The sequence below is a fragment of the Coptis chinensis genome, chromosome 7, assembly GCF_015680905.1.
Source record: "Coptis chinensis isolate HL-2020 chromosome 7, ASM1568090v1, whole genome shotgun sequence".
Classification (NCBI taxonomy): Eukaryota; Viridiplantae; Streptophyta; class Magnoliopsida; order Ranunculales; family Ranunculaceae; genus Coptis; species Coptis chinensis.
In genome coordinates, this window is record NC_141462.1 from 37,328,885 (window position 1) to 37,342,454 (window position 13,570).

Here is a 13,570-nt window from a genome sequence, read left to right on the forward strand (position 1 = left end):
GATGCTGCAGTGCTAGCAAGTAATGGTGGCTCTATTACAATGGACCTGTAGAAACAGGAGGAATGATAGCAGGCAACAACCTGTAGAAAATATAGTAACAAGGAAAACAGGGTTCTAATACATCAACACTAAAGAAAGACTATAAACAAACAAAATAACTCAAATTCGAAAATTATAATATTGTACTTATTGACACTAATGAAAGACCACTAAAGAGGACTATCTGTCCAAACACCTAGTTGAAATAAAGACAACATGAACTAGAAACTTCTCTACACCAACGAAATAAGTTTTAAAAAACCAAAACAAAGAAATAAAACTGCTCCTATCCAGTCCATCAAACTCCACCACTACCACGTTTTTTCCCTCGGGATTCAGGACTTGTACCAACAACCTTCTTGTATGCATCAAAGTGTGATTGAAAATACGTTTCCCAATCACCATTAGTAGGATAATGATAGTCAAACCAAAGCTTCGCAATTTCTGGCATCGGATAGTTTGTTTTGAGCTTGAGCTTTAACATTTTGTTCTCGACAAGCCCAATACTTATAACTTTAAGGCCATTTTTTGGGATAGCTGACCTCAGTGGGAGAAAAGTGACGGACTTTGCCTCTGAGAAAAAGACAACGGCAGTATGATACTTTGAAGCTGCAAGATAACCAGCTTCAGGCATCTTCATAAATTCATCCGTACCAGATTTTGAAAGGTTCTCCCCACAATTTTTAAACCCATGAACACTGAACATCTTTACATACTCTTGCTTAAAGCAACTCAACTCTACCAACAGATCTGTTTGTACTTTTATCCAATTCTCTTTACGATAACCCAATGCTAAAGCCAAGGCCATAAAACCACCGGTTTCATCTCCCATTGGTTTTTCAATATCCAAAGTGAATGGCCTCACAACTTCTGGAACTTTATCCATATAGTGAAAGTAGCAATGAGTATAGGAAAGGTATTTCAACATCCCCGAGATACTCTACCTACAAAAAACATCCCACTATTCAACAATTTTTTATTTTATTAATTCCTACTTAATCATAAAAACCTTTACACAAATTTACCTTCTCTTTTCTTTTCATTGCCTCCTTCATCAGTCCAGGAGTGATGGGTGAAGCATCGCTAGCTCCTTGATCTGTAATATTTGCATCATTTGCAAATTTCTGTTTTTCTTTAATCACCTGAATTCTTTTCTCAATATTGTTGATATGAGACACTATGCCAATAAAAGCCTCATCAAGGTACTCTTTTATTGCATACAAATTCATCTTCAGACCAGCCACCTCCTCCTCTAGTCGATCCATTGGAACTTGGAAATCTAAGAGAAAAAATAAATAAATAAACATTTAGACCTAGGACAACATCAGCATTGCATATACTATCTAGCAAATTTTTACCACTGTAAAATAGTTAACTAATTACTCTATTTTCATACCTTATTGAAATTTTTACGGGAATAGTGAGCTAAGTATAGTCTATCTTTCACTCTTAGAATAGATTAGTTATGTCAGGGACGAACATACACTGCACTTAGAGTTGCTTGATTTCTGGTCAGCTTTTCTAGTCTCAAATCATGCTTACTGAAAACAACCTTCCATCCAAATATAAATTCAGGACTTGTTTAAAAGTGAGCAGTATGTTAACATAAATAAAGGCTCTCTTTAAACAAATTACAAGAGTCCTACTCACATTCTCTCAAATCAATAACCAAAAGGAACAAGATTCATCATAACATAATTATCATGACAGGCGATTGAATTCCCAAGGGTTCATTGACATAAGATCGGTTCCCAGACTAGAGACTACAACATATAAAACTCAACTCAAAAGCATATGAACCAATTACCATGGTCAAAGTCTCTTGTCAAATTGGTCACTATAACATAGACAACAAACTAAAAAAAACACTTACTGAACTAGATTACATTTTTGGGTAATATGCTATGGTCTTGCATGCATGAATATCAGAATAATTGCAGAGAATAATTGATAACAGGTGTTCATTAACTAAACATGAAAAACTAAAGCATAGAACATATAGAACGTAGAAAATATTACCTTTTAGTGTTGACACGAGAGCTGAAAAAGAAACAGAGCATAAAACAACTGTTGGCTGTTGATGGTTGATGTCTCCAATTGGGAGGGGAGGTAAGGATGTGCAGTGGAGATATATTCGAAAGTGGAGGGGAAAAACATGGTGATCGTGGGTTTGGACGTGGTGTGTGGGGATCGTGGGCTTGGACGTGGTGTGTGTGGGGAAGCCGGGAAGATAAATTCTCGAATTTTTTGAAGTTTTGAAATTTTGAAAATTCCGATAAACTGAAACAAAATTGAAAATTGTACTTCATCCAAAATGTGGGTAAGGGGCAAATCCACAGGGCCCAATTTTTCCATATCTGCCGATATTCTGCCCCACCCCAAGCTGAAATATAACGGTCTATATTGATATTTCAGAGATTCCAACTTTTTTGAAATAGTTAAAATTTTGATATAAATCATTATATATCTGATATATCGCTGATATATAACGACATATGTCAGAATTATCTATTAACAGTAAATATAATCGGTCAAACAGTCAACAAGTCAATCGATATATATCAAATATATCAGACATATTGCTAATATATATCGATCCAAGTCAATCGATATACATTATTTCCATATCGTGTACCCATATTCCGATATATTAATATATCAGACGATATTTTGACCTTGGTTGAAGAGAAAAATAACTAAGTTAGGGGTTTAATAATGTTTTTATTTTACAATTTTTGGTTTAGGAGGGAAGTAAAATCAGCTTATGTGTTTGCTCAATTACCCCAAATAGATATGAACAATGATTGTTAATATAAATAGTGATTGCTTATCATAACTCATGTTAAGGTATGAACAGTGATTGTTCATACTCATATTGAGGTATGAACAATCATTATTCATACCTAAAATAGATATAAACAATGATTGTTTATAGCTCAGGTTGAGGTATGACCCCCCCCCCCCCCCAAAATAGGTATTAACAATCATTATAGGTATGAACAGTCATTGTTCATACTCATAGCTCATGTTGATGTATAGTATGAACAATAAGTGTTTACAGCTCATTTTGTCCTTAAATGTGGAGATTGGGTTTGTGAGTGATTATAAAAAAAAAATCATATCCTTAAGACTAGACAGTATCATGGTGGTTTCTCAAGTTTGTTGATTGCATTGCTAGCTTTGGTGGAGTCAGATTCCAATTCAACCTCTTTATCGCCTTCTTCAATACATTGACCTAAGTATATATACTTCAATAGCTTTTAGCTCTTGCAAGTAGTTCTTTATGTCTCTTACCTTCTTGTTATAGACAATTGAAACTGGCATAGATGTTTGTTGAAATCTTCTAGCATTTTTTTCCTTCCAAATTAAATGTTGTCCACTGAAGCTCAGATAAAGACTTTATATATCTCTCCTGTAATAACAAATATCCTGGATTTGAAATAAATTTTTTCCGATTTTGTATTTTATGTCGTTTTGGTCATTGCTCATACCTTATGTGATGTATGAATAGTGATTGTTCATATCCAAATAGGTTAACATACTTCATACCATAGTACAAAATATTAGGATATGGCAAATATCGATTCTTGATTTATGGATATGTATCGCGGATATATCCCCTTCGTTGGGGATATTTGACATTGTTTCATATGCAAATATCGTGGATATATCCAAAATATCGACATATATCATGGATATTATGGATAGTTATTGATATATCATAATATATAATTTATATTTATTTGAAATATAATGGTAAATATTAAATAAAATTGTTACATACACAAAATATCGTCAAATATCCATAAATATCACAAAATATCTCAAAATATCACTAATTTTTGCAGTTGTAAATATCTCTAAGCATATCGCGATATTTACTTATCCTTTGCTGAAATCTTGATATATATCACGATATATCACAATATTTTGTACTATGCTTCATACACTATGTTGATGTATATTCATACCCAAATATGTACGAACAATGATTGTTCATACTCCAATATGTGTTCTTACTAATTATACATTATGTTAAGGTATGAACTTATGAACAATGATTGTTCATACTCCAATATGTGTTCTTACTGATTATACATTATGTTAAGGTATGAACTTATACATTATGAATAGTGATTACTCATAACTCATGTTAAGGTATGAACAATGATTGTTTATACTCATATTAAGGTATGAATGAGTATGAACAATCATTTCATATCCCAAATAGGTATAAACAATGAGTATTCATATAAACAATGATTGTTCATAGCTCAGGTTGAGGTATGAACCCCCCCAAATAGGTATGAACAATCATTATATGTATGAATAATCATTGTTCGTACTCATAGCTAAGTTGATGTATAGCTCATTGTTTGTACTCATAGCTCATTGTTTGTGAGTGATTATAAAAAAAATAATATCCTCTAGAGTTGTTTTGAAACGAACTTGGGCCCTGGGGCTAATTTATTGTATTTAGAATATATTGCCTTGGTTTGACCTGATTTGACTCTCATTATGTAATCAAGTCAATTGCTGTTTGGTAATACTCAAGGTCTCAAACGGACTCTAAGAGGTAAACAAGGTAATTGATGAGGTTAAATCTGGGTAGTTTAAGTGCTTATTAATCGCCGCTTAAGACCAATTTTTGAGAAATCGGTATAAAAAAAACGCGCCTTAATATGTCTGTAGGTTTTGTTTGTTTTTTTTGTTTGTTTTTTTTGTTTTTTTTTAAAACTATTTGAACCTACTGATGTGTCAAAAGTCATAATCATTGATTTACATAGAGATATGTGTTTGTGTGCATAGTACAAAATATCGTGATATATATCGAGTTTTCACCAAACGATATAAAACTATCCAGGATATGCTTTGGATATTAACTTGTCATTCTTTTGTAATTATCGCCGATATTTAACGATATATCGCGATATAATCACGATATTTTGATATTTTACGAAATATCCCCAGAAACAAGAAATTGGTCATCTCTTGCAAGAAAAAAGTTCCAGCAAGCTAAGCCTTCGATGTGACAAAACCACAACCTTCTACTTCAACTTGATGTAGCAGGACTTATTTCTTCTTCTTACCACAAAGGCCTCAAGAGTATAGACTCCATATTCAAGTCTCAATCTTAAGAAAAAAAAAATAGACCTAAAACTATAAAATCTGTCATCTTCCTCACTTATGAAGTTCCCAACTGATATTGCAAGAAAGTGTGAATGATATGGTAAAGGTGAAGGTGAGGACAGAAAACCCAATTCCAATTTGTTCGAGTTATCTGGTTATATTGGGGAATTTGAATTGTAAAACAAGAGCAAACAAAGAGAATGAAAAGGAAAGCAAAACAGAAAAGGAAACAAATAAAAAATTGAAAGCTAAAGGATCATGGTTTGGTTTAAGTTGAATATGAGTAGCAAGAAGAACAAGTGAAAATGGGTATGAAGAACACACAACAATCTTTTATTCGTCATTGTTCTGTTGGGCTTATATATCGACGATAACATCATTAAATATCGCCCAAATATCACCAATTATCGACGATTTTTTTATTTCTATCGATATATCCACGATATCAACAAATGCTCCAATGTAAAATATCCCCACACAAGGGGATATATCGACGAAATATATCGAGATTTCAAAAGTCGATATATTCCCATATCTTGATATTTGGTATTATGTTTGTGTGTATGCAATGCACACCAACGTTATCCAAATAGTGAGTTCAATAGTAGATATAAAAAGTAGGTTTGTGTAGCACTACTCAAATTTAAGTCCACCAAAAAGCCCAAAAGAGAAAGAGAAAAGCCCACGAATCCGTATATTTAAAACGTCGACAAGGTAAACAAACGCTGGCTAAAAAGAAACTGCTTAGGCTATTTTGGAGGTATTTCGGAACTCCCAACCCCCACGTTCAAGGTTCAAACCCCCACGTCTCTAGTCATTTCTTCATTTGTTTCGTTTTCAACGATCATTACCCTAAGAGGTGACAATTTTGTTAGCATTGGTTCATTAAAGGATATCATTGGACTTCACATTTCCGAGGTATACACGTATCCATTTCCCGTTGCTTAGAAGTTTTTAGCTTTTCATGTTATTTTTCTTTTTGTTCATTTGTTTTGTGCTTAGTTTCATTATGCCTACCAAGTAGTAATTCTTGTGTATTTTCTAATGATATCGGTACCTTCTTCTTGAGAAGTAATAGAAATGCTAATCTTGTGAAAGGCTTATTATGATCATATTGACCCGACCCAATTCTAACTTCCAAGGTATGTGTCGTTTACTTGGAGGTCACTTCTAGCATCTTATGCTTCTTGAGTTCTTGTCATGTTTTCTCTTGTTGCATCTTCTTTTGCTATGTGGTATTGTGCATGCATTATTACTTCCAGTTTTATTGGAAACTTATACTACAGTATTAGTTTTACTTTCATTCAATATTACGAATCGGTTCTCTTCCTAATTGTTTGATTTATTTATTATTCTTACTCACTAATGGGTGTTTTCACTTATATTAGCTAATGAGTGTTTCCTAGGTGAGTTTATGTATTGTATTTTTAATCTTAGCTAGTTTTCCTGTCACAGATTGGTAACAGACGACATATAGCCTTTCTTAAGCATTCACAAACACTAGCCCAGTTTGATTGTTTTCTAAATTTTGCTATATTAATTTTCATATATTCGTGCACCTTCTTGATTGCAAGTCAAAATGAAAATGGCGTTGTTCAAGGCTATGAGCTCCTGAAAACTGACGATATATTCCTGCTGAAAGGAATTTCAGAAAATGGCACCCCTGCATTTCATCCTCAAGTCGTCCAACAAAATGGTCATTCAGTATTGAGGTTCCTTCAGGACAACTGCCAGCACGATCCCGGTGCTTATTGGGTACTTGTTTGCATGAAACTTATCTTCTACTTAGATATGGAAGTTTGACTAATCTCTTATAGATGCTGACTGACATAATTATTGATTCTGGTTCATTTTCAGCTCTATAAAAATGCAGGGGAGAATGTAATTCAACTTTTTGATCTACCTGTCATCCCCAAGAGCCATTCATCAGAAGATCATAATGGAAGTTCTAGCCCACTTCCATCTCTGATGCATTGAGGAAGAAGAGATTCCTTATTTTCATTGGGGACCCTTCTGTTCCGTCTGGCTCACAGGCTGTCACTTTCATTGGTATGAAATTAAGTACTTGAATCGGTTAAGTTTAGTTCTTCTAATGTGTTTGGCTAATGGTTACTGGCTCTTCTGTAGGTACCTAATAGTAAGGCCAAGTGCGCAAGGCATTTCAAAATATGTTTTGATTTCTTGGATGAACAGGAACATCTGGTATAACTTCACGTTAAAATCCCTTCTTGTGTTGGTTGTTTGATTTGGTACAAGTCTTGATACTCATAGAAAGAATTACATTTACATTTATTCTTTGTTGCTATAGGTGGTCCGAGCATTAGCTCATGAACAATTTGCGAGATTAATTTTAAGATGTTATGAAGAGATGGACTTAGCATTTGAGTATATTCCTCTAGAATCTGAAGTTAGAGTTACAGATGCGAAAGATGAATCTCCAGATTCCTCAAAGGGAATAGCTGAGTTTGACTTCCTCAGAAGATAGTGTTGATCGGTTGTCTTCTACTCATCTATTCTAGGCCAAGGCATGGACACTTGTTGGGGATGTATACATTGAGCACCAGATTACGAGGAGTACAGAAACGTCTGTCCAACCAGAAAGAAAAGTCTCCAGCAGCGAGTTGAGAATATCAACTGAAGTTGAGAAAGAGGGTAAGAGACTCAAGAAAAAGTTGGGCCAGTTTAAGCAGAACTGCAGTATTTGTTCTTTGATAAATTGCAGTTGCCAGAGTGATCGTGCAAGTAGTGGGAGTGTGCTAGCAATAGCAGTAGCAGTAATTGTGGAGCTGTACATGCATTAGCTTGTGGTAGAAAGAAATCAAATGTGAAGAAGTTGTCGCTCTTAGCTCTGGGAACAGAGGATGAGCATCCAAACTTAGGAGTCCGAGATGTGAATGGTTCTGATAGTGCATATTTAAACAAAAGAGATGCTAACACCCAGTCTTCTATTGTGGACAAAATGTACACTGTTGAGAGAACCACTTTGGATACTAATCATAGAAGACATGATGGCACGTCAGAAATGTATGAGTCTACAATGTCAACTAAGTCTGATGATGGTACTAAAGAAGTATCTAATGGTAGAATTGGTGGGATTTTTAAATTTCTTAAGGGTCCGATTGCTGGAGACACAGACTACAATCTTTCAGCTGCCTTAAGTTGTTATAATGCGGTCAGGAAAGCTTTGGCTGGACTTCAAACTGGTTCAGCGGAACTTCAGTCTGTTTTAAAAAAAAAATGATGGGTGTGTAATGAATTCGGTCGAATATGGCTCCAGAGGAAAGACATAGAAAGAGCTGAGCTTGCCTTTGCAGATGCAGTAAAAGCATTGAAAGAAGTTTTTGACCATACTAATATCATTTTGATCAACTGTAATTTAGGGCATGGCAGAAGAGCATTGGCTGAAGAAATGGGGTCCAGGTTAGAACACACACACACACTCATGAAGAACACTTATTTTCTATCAGTTGTTAAAAATCAAATGACTTTGATATAGGTGCTGGGCCTATTGGTTTCTAGTTACCTGGAGTGAGTTAGATGGTTCAAACTCTCATGTCATCGCTGCTTCCAAGCTCAAAAGACTTTCACGTGCAGCAAAAGAGGACATCGAGTGTGTTAGAGGGATAGTTACAGATCACTTACATCTCATTAGACGGATGGTCCTATTATGTTAAAAAGGATTTTCATTCTTCTAATATGTGCAGTAACTTCGATGAAGATTAGTGGAGAGAGTAAGCTGCTTGATAAGAAGCTTTGGTCCCAATTTTGAGTAGGTAAGCAGAGGAAAGCTGCAAAGCAAGCTATATAGTAGGAATACTTCTTGTACAATTGATGTATCATTGTAATTGTTTCTGCTTTTTGATTCTGCACTTTGCACCCAGTTGCTATCCATGGCAATCAAAGTTTCCTGATGTTAGATTAGTAATGTCTTGCTTTTATGTAGCTTCTATTGCTTCAGCATGAACTTCAAAATTTTAAGACTATGAATCTCTTACATTGTTTTCCTGTTTCTCTATTGTATGGTTACTGCTAACTGATATAACCAGACTACCGGTTATCCAAAAGTTTGTAAATTTTCCACCAATATGTTTCTTTAGCTGTTGTTGCTAGATTCGTTCAAGATACCATGCTGGTTTCATTTACCAACGACTTGTCCAGTGGTCTTCCAAATAGAATGCTAAAACTAAGGCTAGTATTGCAAATTCAATCGCATATAGAAAATGTTGGGACTGGGTTATAGTTCCAAAAATTATACTAAATATTCACAAAAAGAGCACCCATCATGATTTTCATAATTGTACGTTACAGTCCTTGGTCCGAGGAGATAAGATAACAGGTAGCACTTCATAATATAGGTTGCAGTCACTTACCATCTTACATTAACTATTCAAGACTAAGACAAATAAGAGCATATGGATGTTCCTGAAACAACTCAAAGAATACAGAACATGAAGTAGGTTCCTAAAACTATTTGGAACAAGCTACTGACAAATGTAGCCTATCTTAGATAAACCCAAGGAGGTATTTCGAAGATTCAAGAACTGCTGCAACAACAACAATATCCCACTGTAAGAGATGAATTGCTAAATCTTGATTTCAAATGTCATAACTTCCAATCCTTATGATGTATTTAGCCTTGTCACTACCATTCACAAGCAAAGAAGGCACTGCATAAAGGGTGACTTAGAGTTGCTCATCCAGTAGCCTCCAATGAGTTTTTCTTCTCTGCAACCTAAAGCACTTTTGGTCTTATCTGCGACTTACTTCCGTTAGTACCAGCAGCTGTCACCAGGCCACCACTTAGTCCTGTTTGGTCAGATGTGAAATTTTCAACCACACCCGTACTACATCCACAAAAATGTTCCAACTTTACTCTTTTTAATGGTTGGACATCCAAATGTATTTCGGGGGCATCTCTAATTTGTGCAGATTTTTTTGAACACGGAACCATTGGCAACATTGCGTTCTTACTGACTTTGGGCAATGCATCAAAAAATTTCCTTTTGGATTTGATGATTTGAGATAGAAGTGATCCTGCCTCAGTACCTGCAAATTACTTCAATAAGCAAACTCAAAGCACTCCAACAAACAGGTCTAATTGGATGATAATATCATCTAAGAGGTAGTTAAAGTAAAATCCATGTAACCACAAATCTAATCAACATGAATCAAAACATAAAGAACTAGTAAATTTATGTACAATTGTATCTTAGAAACTAAGAAAGATCAAAATGCATACAAGAGTCTCAAAGAACATCCTTGATGCTTCCTTCCGAGTTTTACCAGACAAAAGGTTATCCATAGAAAGAACTTTCCCTCCATGCCCAGATTCAGTATCGAAAAGAGTCTGGAGATACTTTGCAACACCTCTGCAAGGGTAAAAAAGAATTCATAAAGTGTGATAACATAAGTAGAGAAGAGTCTGATAAAAATTATAATATGGAAAGATGTGGATGTTTGCATCCAGGGGAAGCATTAAAGCAAGAAGGCATGTCCTTCCTGTCAATATAAATCATAATAGATCAGGAACAACCCAATTTAATGAATTCCAGCTTCCAACCTATGTTACATGGACACCATATTTTAAAAATAATCGGTGTCGGATCCGTGTCCACGTATCCTTGTCTGACACAACACACTCACATATTGCATGTGATATTACCTCAATCTTTGGTATTTCATCGTGTCAAACACAGACACATGTATTTTCTGTCCAGTAAGAAAATCTCGTTCACTAACAAAGCGTTTACTTTCCTTAAAATGTTAAAGTAACAGAAAAATATGGGTTTAAGCTACGCATAACTTCACCAACTTCCACAATGTAAATTAAACTCGAGAGCAGAATACCTGGTGTGAGAAGACCACCCACTGTTATCAAGGATGCCAACTTCTTCAGCATTAGGAATACCGTTATCTTCTTCTATTGTATCCTCATCATCAAAATTCAGAAACCCTGGCATATCAAATGACATAAGAAAACAATTTTCGAACAAGAAAGTATCTGAGAGTAAAGAACTGTGTAGTAACTAACAAAAGTACTTAAAAGCATCCACTGGATGAAATCTGATAATAAACTTCATATATTGGATGTATACTTTAACCTCTCCCTGACCAAAACACTGAAATCAGCATATCAAATGGGTGACATATCACATTTTATGTGTCACACAATATATAAGTATATATGGCTAGAGAAGAATTGGCTTTTCGGGATAATAATGGAGATATTAGTCAATTTATAATGCATTAGACTTTGTATAGGTTTCCAACAACCTCACATATATTGGCAATACATCCACCAATCTACTCCAGATTTGAACCATGCACCTCCCTAAACGGGAACCCGACCCATCAACATCATTAAGAAGAACCACTTGTATTTACACGTGCAATTACACATGCAACGCAGAAATAATATCAAAATTTCCTTAAGCATGAGCAATAGTTTCACTAATACGGTAATACCTATGGGATGAGAATAGAAATGATTACATCATGATTCATAACAATATAAATGGTAAAACAGAAAAAGTGGCACGACATTATTATGCAGTAAGTACTTACTATGCAGTGAGTACTTATGGAAGTCAGGTAATAATACCCCAACAAAAATAGAGTTCTACAAAATAACCACAACAATGAACCAATACACCTGAATAGCATGTGAACAATATTGAAAACGTCACCATCTTTTCCAAACCTGCAACAGATGTCGACGTATAAAAACCCGATTGATTTACATTCGGAAGACTGAGGACGCAGAGTACCCATAACAGAGAGACACTTCACATTGGACATGAGAAAAATCATAGTCATTATCTGGTTCTTAATCGTGTGTACACCCAAGTTGCTACAGGAAACTAACAGGCTGCTGCCAAGCCACTGCAGGTCATTACCAGGCCATCACAAGGCCATTACAGGCCACTGACATATGATTCAATTACATAAAACCTTTAGTACTAACTACTAAGAAATAAAATACATAATGAATGGCCATGAACACCATTAATCATTATACACATAACAAAGTCTAAGCTAAGATTTATAAAGTGTCCAAAATAACTTACCAATATTAATACCATTGAAGTGTCTTCATATTAGTGGCCAACGTTGAGAATGTGCATACGAGGCTATTTCACATAGTGTCTTTGGCAGCAGCTATTGCACCACGGTCAATCGTCCAGAAATGCCAGAATGGAACTTCCCCATTTGATGAATCCAAAGAACCCTACCAAAAGTCGTATTAATATAACTTTGCAAGGCAGTAATCTCTTGACTTAATTGAGAAGAGATGTTGGTTTTGTTATTGAAAATTTGGGAAGCTGTTTATTTGAGAAGGAGTCGAGCTGTATAGAGAAAGTCAGAATATAATAAAAATATTTATGCCGGTTTTATTCCGGTTTTAGCCTTTATATATCCATTCATCTTTCCTTCCGCAGATGGACAATCTACGGTCCAAATCACTGCACATTGAGTTGCATATAAAGTTGTGCGCACTGTAGATTTGGTAATAAATAAAGAGTCCGGATCTTCTAAATCCCACCCCACTACACCTTATAAAGAAAACATGAACATGACATGTGGATACATACTTAAATTTTAGTGACTCCGTTTGTTTTCTAGTTTCTACTGAAATCATAGTTTGGAATCTTGGAATTTTCGAAATTCCGACAAATCCAAAAACCAAAATTTATTAAGGAATTTTAGATAATTTCGGATGATTTTGGATATTTCGACTCTATATTCGGAATTCCAATTTTTTGAAAAACCGAAATTTCAAACGGAATTCCAAAGTTTGGTTCGGAATCACGAACTATGATTGAAATAATATATTTCAATATTGAACAAGGCATTGTAAAAAGCTCATTTAATAGCTGGTGACTGCAATATGCCCTGCCTCCCATTGAAGTTAAGCACAAAAATCATATAGCTAATTCACTTAATTGTAGTCCAAAAAAACTATAAGTTGTCTCATTAAAGATAATTAGTCTACTACATACGATCTTTTGCTATCAAGTCTAAAAAGACTTCATGATTGTAATTAAAAGGGAAATCCCAATCCAGTTTCGATGAGAGAAAATAAAGCATGAACGAAGATAAAACTCTATATGAACTCTAAGATTCCTTCTTCTTCGACACCATTAAAAGAAAGATAGTGGGATTGGTCGCTGGAGACAAAACTAATAGATTAAAATCACGAACATTATTCTTGGGCTTCCTTTCTTTTTTGTTTCGTTTTGTTTTCCTTTCTATCTTGTTTTTGCCAGAAGGAAAACTTACTACTTTTTCCCTTTTTTTTCTCCATTAAGTTCCTAATTTTGGGGCTGTTAAATATGTGTCCACATGTCATGCTTTCTTTGTGAGGTGTAGGGGCGGGATTTACACCCGGGTGGAGAAGATC

The 13,570-nt window shown here is 35.0% G+C and overlaps 1 protein-coding gene and 1 pseudogene across 2 annotated transcripts; one reads left to right on the forward strand and one right to left on the reverse strand.

Moving 5' to 3' along the window:
• Positions 1–5,266: 5,266 nt before the first annotated feature.
• On the forward strand, positions 5,267–9,152 carry LOC147487393 (uncharacterized; annotated as a pseudogene). Its single transcript, XR_015202790.1, has 5 exons — positions 5,267–5,323; positions 6,607–6,924; positions 7,027–7,218; positions 7,297–7,371; positions 7,478–9,152. The product of XR_015202790.1 is annotated as an uncharacterized LOC147487393 (transcript).
• A 251-nt stretch (positions 9,153–9,403) lies between these two features.
• Positions 9,404–12,520, reverse strand: LOC147487394 (sister chromatid cohesion 1 protein 4-like). The gene is made up of 4 exons (XM_086572758.1): positions 12,237–12,520; positions 11,017–11,869; positions 10,409–10,538; positions 9,404–10,215 (listed from the first exon to the last, which is right to left on the reverse strand). The coding sequence occupies exons 2-4, from the start codon at positions 11,139–11,141 to the stop codon at positions 10,048–10,050; spliced, it is 423 nt and encodes a 140-aa protein (XP_086428884.1). The 5' UTR covers positions 11,142–11,869; positions 12,237–12,520; the 3' UTR covers positions 9,404–10,047.
• Between the last annotated feature and the right edge of the window lie 1,050 nt (positions 12,521–13,570).

Excerpts from the sequence above, each read along its gene's own strand:
- LOC147487394 (XM_086572758.1), bottom strand. The coding sequence starts at position 11,141 with ATGTCATTTGATATGCCAGGGTTTCTGAATTTTGATGATGAGGATACA. Across the intron at positions 10,539-11,016 it reads GGGTGGTCTTCTCACACCAG|AGGTGTTGCAAAGTATCTCC; the intron begins GTATTCTGCTCT and ends TTACCCTTGCAG. Across the intron at positions 10,216-10,408 it reads GGATGTTCTTTGAGACTCTT|GTACTGAGGCAGGATCACTT; the intron begins GTATGCATTTTG and ends AGTAATTTGCAG.